The sequence below is a fragment of the Alosa pseudoharengus genome, unplaced genomic scaffold (genome assembly GCF_046254945.1).
Source record: "Alosa pseudoharengus isolate Yale_2024_CS ecotype anadromous, Long Island Sound unplaced genomic scaffold, YU_APseudo_1.1 YU_APseudo_1.1_scf_12, whole genome shotgun sequence".
Lineage (NCBI taxonomy): Eukaryota > Metazoa > Chordata > Actinopteri > Clupeiformes > Clupeidae > Alosa > Alosa pseudoharengus.
Window position 1 is genome coordinate 36,438,003 of NW_027468587.1, and position 9,430 is coordinate 36,447,432.

At 39.1% G+C, this 9,430-nt stretch overlaps 1 protein-coding gene across 1 annotated transcript; it reads right to left on the reverse strand.

The window, feature by feature from the left end:
- Positions 1-3,061: 3,061 nt before the first annotated feature.
- gpr20 (G protein-coupled receptor 20) lies at positions 3,062-4,419 on the reverse strand. The gene has a single exon (XM_076281308.1). It carries the CDS (start codon positions 4,417-4,419, stop codon positions 3,358-3,360), a length of 1,062 nt encoding a protein of 353 aa, XP_076137423.1. The 3' UTR covers positions 3,062-3,357.
- Between the last annotated feature and the right edge of the window lie 5,011 nt (positions 4,420-9,430).

Here is a 9,430-nt window from a genome sequence, read left to right on the forward strand (position 1 = left end):
TCTATTTGCTATAGGCCTACCCCCTGTGTTTCTCTTTTGAGACAAATTGCTTACTAAACTTTCAGAAAGTCAGGTGCAGATAACTTGCATGAGTGTGCATCAGTACGCATACATGAGTATGCATGGGTGTAAGTGTGCAAACTCATGGATATGTGTGTGTGGTTGTGTGTGTATACTGTACCGGAGAAAGTTTGGGGAGATTTATGGAGCTTTTAACTAGTACATAACAGTGATTTTGATGATTTCCTATGATAATTTGTATTATTATAACTTCATATCTGTAAAATATTGATTTTCATTACGCAATGGTACAATGTTGCCTGGGGGCAAAAATATTGTATTTGTAAAAATACAAAACAACAGGTTTATTCCCTGTGTTGCAAGGTAAAACTTTCACAACAGAGTCCAGGTATGGGGATGATGATGAGACAGTGTTTCTACATTGACTTATTTGTGGCGGCCCACCACAATATCAACATTGACCACCACACAATGATTTTCCAGGTTGTACTAAATTGTGCTTAAATCTGGTTAGCATCATAACCACGCTGCGCTAATTTGTTAAAAACTGTGGCATTCAAGTTAATTCTGCAAACCTACCACCACAAATATAATTTAATTCTGTGGGAAACACTGTGAGACCTCATTCAGTGATAGGATTTATACAACTATAGCCTCCCTTGCATTTGCAGTACTTGCAACAACGGATACCAGCTACCCGACAGGGGCACCCATTCTTGTGTGCACACTTGCCACAAGAGCAGGGATCTGGTAAACCTTCAGGTTTTGAGATTACAAAATAAACTGCCCTTTCTTACAAAACCATAAGCATCTGCATTTAAGATCAAGGTGGTGTCTGTAAATAGTGTTTGGACCCAAAGCTGCTGTTGAATAAGCTCTTTGTATATGTTTTCTTGCATTAGTTGAGGTAGTTGAGACAAGGTTTCAAATATGAGTAATTGGTTTGTACCAACGTATCTGTTCTTTATGAGGAATAACTTCATGACATGAAGACATTGTAATTTCATCAACTTGTCTGAGACAATCTGGTGATGACATTTTCCCCATTTTGCAAAAAAACAAAACAAAAACACTAGTAGCTAGCTAGCTAGATACAATACACACCAAATTATATATAAAACTGATACAGATTCATTATAATTATTTAACTACACAAAACTACAACTCATGATAATGACAAGTAAGAAGACACATGCCAACACAAAGAATAAAGAGTAGATTTCCTTACTTTTCTTGATCTCACAAGTCATCTTGCTTTACAGCCATGTGTTCTGCTATGACCTTAGGTCACTATGACTGCCAAGTAAACTTTTGTTGGAGAAAAAAAAAGTTGGAGGTGCTGGCGTGATGACAGCAATATTTAGAACAGGTAGGAAATGTAAGCTTTTAAAGTTTAGGTTAATAAATAACTGGCAATTCATGTATGTCACTAGTTGTATGTTATAGGTTGACTGTTTTTTAGCCATTTTCTTTATATCATATCAGAATGCTTACACTCTTCTAAGACCTTATAATTATGGTCACTGTGAACATTGTAGAAATGTATGGGGATATCTATAAAGGGAAAAAAAGTCCCATTCACCTGTAGTGTGATATATAGTGTCATCTGTTGTGGTCATTTTCAGGACTTTCGTCCTGGGTAGAGATTTTGGCACACATCCCACGTTGTTCAGTGGGGTCATATTAGTCTATAACAGTTGAGATATTCTCCGCTAAATGAAGTGCATACAAATCTTACCCAGGACCTCTACTATATGCTCTGAGTATGTCAAAACCATTGTCAAATATTGACCTAGCTATTAAAATTATCTTTCAATTCATAAAAAAAAGGTGTTTGTTGAGCAGCTGCAATAAAAGTAGGCTATAACTTAATCATAATAGACACAGTGCGGCGCAAATTTTGACGCTGCTGTGGGGTCTGTTGAAAACAATCTACAATCTGGAATCTAATCGAAAGTGGAGAAGGCCAAGTCATGTCGGCGTCTATGCGGAGGCCTCTAAAGAGTGGGGCTAACTCATCACATCATCAGTCATCCCTTTTAGTAGGCCTACCGTCCCAAAAAACAGCACAAACATTTAGGGAGTTCTGTTTAATGGTTTTACTAACACAACAAATCACACTGTTCACAATCTTTTCACATGTTTTCAAACAAATCTCAGATTTTGGTTTACCAGGTCTTTGAATGCACAATTTTCCTCAGTAAAACTCCTGACTCAGCTTACAAGCAAGGTTTATTTGGTGTTCTCTGACAAAGTTTCAGTGGAATCATAGAGCATCCAACTCAAAACTTAGTGGATAGGTTTAGGGGTGTAAAACCAGTTGTGGTTTATCGTCGGATATGGTGTAGGGGTGTAAAACCAGTTACTGTTGTGGTTTGTAGTCCGTTTCATCTGTACAACAATATACATACTTTTCTCATCAAGCATTTTCATATACACTTTATGTACACATACACTTATTGACATACATGTGTAAGTATCATACATTCACCCACGTCAGCATGTTCCAGGGGAGTAGGAAACTAACTGAACAGCAGGCACACATAATTTAATAGATGTGACACAGACATGCTAACAGACGCCCCTCATTCGTTTGAACATGATCAAAAAAAAGACACATCAAGGCGATGCGTCACAGCCCTTTGATGATGGCATGATCATCTCAACTAAGAGCAAAACAAATAGCATACCAAAGTAGATGGATAAAACAGTGTTACAACAGTATTATAAAGGTCAATTCCATGATTCTGGCAAAATGTTCAAACTCACTTCTTGTTCTATAGTAACTGCATAGGCTAATCCAGACAGAACCAGCATAGCATTATTGTGGAACCGCGGTGTTAGCACCCTCTTTTGCAGGTTGTTCATTCTAAATGATGTTCACCGCAGTCCAAAATCTTCATTAAGCTTGAATAATTCACTGTTTTCCCCCCCATTTTGGTTAGCCTACCTGTATCAAACACTCTGTGCCAACACACATGGATGTTCATTTTTGGATCATCACTATGGGGCCTTTACATTTGGAAAAGTTCCAAGCATTTTCAAAGTGTACATAGATACATCCAGATCATCATGGAGATTCAATGATTAGTTGTTCTCTGTATGGTCTCAAGCAAACATTAGATTAAATGGTCACAAACACTGGGTTGTTGCACTTATGCACTCATTATTTTTCTCAAAATAATGAACAAACAACATAGGCCTATATAACAACATAGGCCTGTAAACAGCCCCAAAATCACTCCATGTTCAATGTGGTGTCTTGAACCTTCCAAAATGTACATGTCAACATTAGATCAATCCTCCAATGTACATGTATAATAAACAATAATAACTTTATGCAGGGACCTGCTCTTCCTGGGCGGTTGCCAAGTTCATCAGCATCATGCTGTGAGCAATGGCAGTCACTGTTCCCTTGCCCTTGGAACTCTTTTGCATGCTGACAATGTCCCCACTGGTCTGCTCAGCCTCTGCCTTGCGGAAGAAGCCCTTCATGGTGGACTGGAAGTTGTTGGTAACAAAGCAGTACACCACAGGGTCCAGACAGCTGTTGAGGCTGCTTAGGGTTACGGTGACGTGGTACGCCACGGTATGGTGCGGCATCTCAGGGTTAAAGTAGAGCAGCACCTGCCGCATGTGGAAGGGGGTGAAGCAGAGAGTGAAGATGATGAGCACGCTGGTGAGCAGCTGCACCGCCCGCCGCCTCCGCTCGCGACTCTGCTGCATCAGGCCAGGACTGGCCAGCGCGCACACGATCCGCACTGTGAAGACCGCAATGATCACCAGTGGCAGGAAGAACTCGAACACAGTCAGGGCGAAGAGGCACGTCAGACAGCAGGTCAGGAAAGAGTAGGTGACCACCACAGCGAACAGCCAAATGCAGACGCAGACCACCTTCGCCACGCTGGGGCTGCGCCATTTCCGCGAGGCCTCCACCTGTACGATGGCCAGGTATCGGTCCACACAGATACTGGTGAGGAAGAGGATGCTACAGTACATATTGACAAAGTAACTGAAGATGTGCACATAAGAGCAGTTGATGCATTTTCCACCACTGTAGTACAGTATGATGCGTGTGGGCAAAGACAGGTTGACCAGAAGGTCAGTGATCGCCAGGTTGATGGTGTAGATGACGGAGGTGGTCTTGGGCTTGGTCCGAAAACAGAAGACATAAAGGGCAAGCGTGTTGAGGACCATTCCCACCATGAAGATAAGGCTGTTGATGACCAACAGTGCAATCCATAGACTGTAGAAGTCATTGTAGAGTCCTTCATCAAGGTGGGCCAGGCGATTCAAGTAGGGTTCTCTGGTGATTTTGGAAACGTTAGTGGTGACCATGGGACACAGGGTTGTAGTGACGTTTGTGGACGAAGGCCTCTCAGTCGAGGACAACTCCATGCCACTGCAACTGGCTCTTTGTCTGATGATCAAACAGAGAAGAATGCAATAGAAAACATATAATTTACCATTAGATACTGTTTTATGACTATTAATATGTCATTAGTGACTTGTATACCTGTATACTTGTATACATATCACATGAGGTGTGAGAGAAAGTGGAATAGAACATTATGTCCAATATTCCAATATGTGGTTTAATGTTCTGCATTATGTCCAATATTCCAATATGTGGGTTAATGTTCTGCATTTCTCATTAGTGGGTCACTTTGATACTAAAAGTATGATTCTATGTAATGACTGTATGATATCTGTACTGTCCCTGTGTATATCTGTGTGTGACTGTATTTAGAGATAAGCAGGAATATTATGACTTTGCAGTGTTTCACTGTTCTGCATGGCTGCGTCAGTAGCTATCTGCTCCGGATTGCCAGGTTGCCACTAATCAGAGTCAGCCTGGAAGGATACTTAAACCCTAACTATTTCCTTGTATAGTTAGAGCAGCTGATGGATCTTTAGGTGAAGTCATGCTGTCTCTCCCTTGATGCGCATCATTGTAAATGAACTCTGTTCCTGATTTTTCATACTATTGGTCTGAATGGGTCTCGATTAAATCTATGGTATCAAAATTACCATCAGGTGACTAGAAGCATAAATGCTCAATGGCACATCTGAAAATGATGCTGCAGAAAGCATCAGAATCTCAATAACAGTGACAGATAAGATAATAGGATTATAGCAAGAATCTATGACAAGAATAATTAGAAGTATATTGGGATAGACACCTTAAGGGGCCTTAAAGGAAAATTCCGGTATTTAGCACTTTGAGTCCCTTTTCTGGTTTGTTTTGGATGAATTAGAGTGATGGACACCGACATTTTGACGATTGGTCCTGTCTTGACCTTTCTGACTCGTTTTGAATCGCCTTTGACTACTCAGAGTGGTTGCCAACAGGCATACTGTAGTAGGCTACTCAAATATGTCCTAAAACAACCCTTAACGTTCGTTTTTAAAACTGTGCAACTCACCGAGTGGTTAGTGGTGTTCGTTGATGTTCCAAAACAAGTAGCGTAGCGAAATACAGTTTCTGTCGTGTTTTATTTGGCATTTTGTAAAACCCATTGATTTCTGTTGGAAGACTCATTGCACGTTGATATTATTGTGCCACCGTCTATGCTTCAGGATCAAATATTGAGCGGAAGTTTATATGCGGTTGTGAGGTGTCTGAATAAATAGTTCCACAAGGCCTAGCAAATAAGACGGCTGGAAATCATACATTGCGCCGATATATTTTCTTTTAATAATCAACAAACACCACTAACCACTCGGTGAGTTGCACAGTTTTGAAAACGAACGTTAAGGGTTGTTTTAGGACATGTTTGAGCAGCCTACAGTATAGTATACCTGTTGGCAGCCACTCTGAGCAGTCAAAGGCGATTCAAAACGAGTCAGAAAAGTCGAGACAGGACCAATCGTCAAAATTTCGGTGTCCACCACTCTACCGTTCATCCAAAACAAACCAAAGGGACTCAAAGTGCTAAAAACCGGAATTGTCCTTTAAAAATGTGTGTAATGCATTATTCTAATGCATTCTCCTTTAAGAGTCATTACATTATTATGACAATTTGCTAATGTTGTCAAAATGTTCATTTTTTAACCTGCTGTCAACTATTAATTCTAAGGATGTAATGTTTAGTAATTGTTCTAAGTCACTTTGGATAAAAGTGTCTGCCAAAAACCATAAACAGATACTTTCTGAGAAATGTATGAGAGATACTTTCTGCTCTCATAAATTGTCATCTACATGGAAAGGAATGTTTTTCTATCAGAGTGAAAATAAATAGTGGCATGAGCTACTGGAAAATGTCTAACTACAGAATCAAATGGAAACCTTGGTCATTGTAGTAGTGACGTCACAGGGTTGAGGTCAGTGACAGGGGGAATCAGAATGAGATGAGGTCGGTGGTAACACTAGCCATCAGAGGGGAGAGCTGCATGTCAAGAGCGGTGACTCTACTGTTGCATAGGCACAGCAGCACCTTTCACATGGCTGCTCTAGTCTATATGTTGCAGCAAGAGCACGGTCAGGGCTCGGGGTTAACGTGTTTGTTTAAATTGGTCATGGCTCCTTGTATGACTTAATTAAAGAGACAGAACTGTTCCACCATGTTTATTTACCAGCTTTAAATCCATCACTATATTTTGACAAGGGAAACAGAATTGTTGTCACTCTATAGGGCTTACTCCTTGTGGATAAAAGTTATTTTTAGAATTCTTTCTATACCATGTTAAATGAATGTGAAGAACATTTTGAGTCTTAACACAGGGATGCGATAGACTCTCGCAGGGATGCGATACACTCTCTTAACTGTAAGAGTTAAGAGAGAACAGTGCTGAGGAACATTTTGTTTCATAACCGGTTCTTCAACTTCAGGTTTTTTCCCTGTTCACCACTGTTTTAAGTTGAATTGCATAAATATCCTCCTGGTCTGTCTCGCTGGCCTTGTCAAAAGGAAACTCTGTGGCTGAACAATAATAAAGATTCAGCCAAAGCATAAACATGGCAAAGTACTGGTACTGGTCACTAATGTGTACAAACGGTGCTCAGCATCATCCCTACATGAGACAGGCCTCATAGGTTTTCAGTACATTGATACATGGACTATCGGAAACTACATGACAAATGCATCACTTGAACAAGTAGCCTATTGTATTACTGTATATTACTATTACTATTACTATTACTATATATTGCTATACTGTAGGTGTAGGATCCAGATAATCTACTAATTTGTTTTTCTCTCCTTTTAGCAACTAAAGGGAGTAATGTTTTGAATGTTATATTTTGAATTATATTACAATTCTACAAACTTTTCTTGTTTATACTGGATGGATATCACTGAAGAACATTGTCTTTAAAAACAGAAATGTATATGTTAATTAAGCCAACCTATACTCCATTTAAAAAAGGCTTTTAGATTATCTTAGTTTTAGCAAGAAACTTCAGAAAGGTCCTGTCTAGATCCACAGTAGGCCTGCTTAAAACCACCCTGCTCTGAGACTCAAGCATCCACCATCTTGCCGTTATTTCAGCTGCCACTGTTTCACTGTACGAGAGGATATCAGAATCTGGGAGCCAGCATAAGTTAATTGGCTACCCACTCTCCCACTCTGCCTGGGAGCAGAGGAGCATGAGTAATGCTATACAAATAAATATCTCAGGGCTGATTTGAAAGTAGGCTGTGTGAGCTCAATGATGAGCCACAGTGGATGCCACACAGTGAATGTTAGAACAAGACACTGATAATGTAATGGACTACAGAGTTAAAGGGCAAATGTCAGGTTAGCAACATTTTTAAATAATATTAGTTAATGTGTAGATGAATCAGTGAAGATTAAATTCAGTTAAAATTTTTACTCTAAATGCATTAAGACAACATTTACAGCCAGCATTCAAAACACAAATGAGTGATGACATCACAAAAGGGAGTCGTGCCAAGAAAGTACTATGTAAATAATATATCTAAATATATATATACGTATATGGAAGTATGGAAAGTTTTGAGGCAGAGGACATCCAAAAAAGTTTAAAAAGTTTAAGTAATTTAACCTTACTCTATTTAATAGTATTTTCTTCCCTTATGATGTCATCACTCAGTTGTGTTTTGAAATGCAATCTTGACAGAAATGGCTATAAATGTTGTTGTAATGCATTTAGAGTAATAATTTTCAAAATATGTATATCTTCATTGATTTATCTACAACATTAAGATGGAAGGTAGCAGCAGTACTTTTGAAACCTTTAGATTTCAAACTCTAACTGTGTTTGAATCCATTATGTCAAAAAATATCATAATTGCCGAACGTTTTAATCTAGTGTACTGATGATAATGTTACTTTTTGCCATTTCATACTAAATAAACTAAAAGAGTTTCAAGCAGAATTCTTTTTTATATTCATACGCTATACGTTAGAGATAGAAACATGGTTCAACAGAATTATTCAGCTGTCCTGACACTGTAAATAAGAATGGAATATTTGTGTAACTGTTTGTGTGAAGTTGATGCATTGGGCATTCACTGCCTATAGTTATCTGTTCTACATTGACAGATTAGCATTCATTATGGTTAGATTAGAGTCAGTGTACTTAAACTCAAATGATCTCTGGTCTATTAGAGGCACTGGTGAATTTTGTGTGAAGCCTTTCTTTTCCTCAGAGTTTATCATTGTGTCCCTGATTTTTACAATTCCCTGCCTTGGTCTGTACTAAAATTATTAAAGTTTGATGGTACTATTAGCCTAGAAATCTAGACGCGCCCCTAGCGGCAGCAAATTACATTTGCTGCCAGGGCTAGTCTAGCAACTCTCCGTTGATTTGTGAGCTCTAGAAATCGAAACTAAATCTGGCATTGAAATCGTGTGAGTCGTTTGTTGGGCTTAACATAATGATTGATGGCAGAGTTGCAACGGTTTGGCTTGAATTCCCTGCTACTTGAAAACAAATATCCTATTGCGTGCAGAGGGAATTTGAAAGACAACTGATTATCCCGACCCTCGGACTGAGCACTGCGAACGGTGAGTGCCCAGACCCTACATTATAATGTGGGTCTGGCTCGCCAGGCTATGGTACTATCATGAACTAAAACAATTTCCCATACATACAAAAAGCTTGGCTTGGCTTGCTTTTGTTGATTTAGCATGCAGAATGCATAAATCGAATGCATTATTCTTTTATACAAATTATAATTCAGTAAAATCTTTGAGATTGTTCCATCTCACATTTAGATTTTCATTACATACAGTCAGAGGTGTAGTGGTAATATATGAGGTGGGTAAACTATGAATTATGTGATTGCAGTAAGATGGACTGCGCCATGCGGTATCAGATTTTTAAAAAGGCATTCAGAACATGTTTGATAATGGTGGAGGTTATTGTCCAATGTTTACAACAAATGATTCCTAGAGTGTTGATGAGTGTAGTTTAATATTAAAAGTTCCAATTGGTGAATAA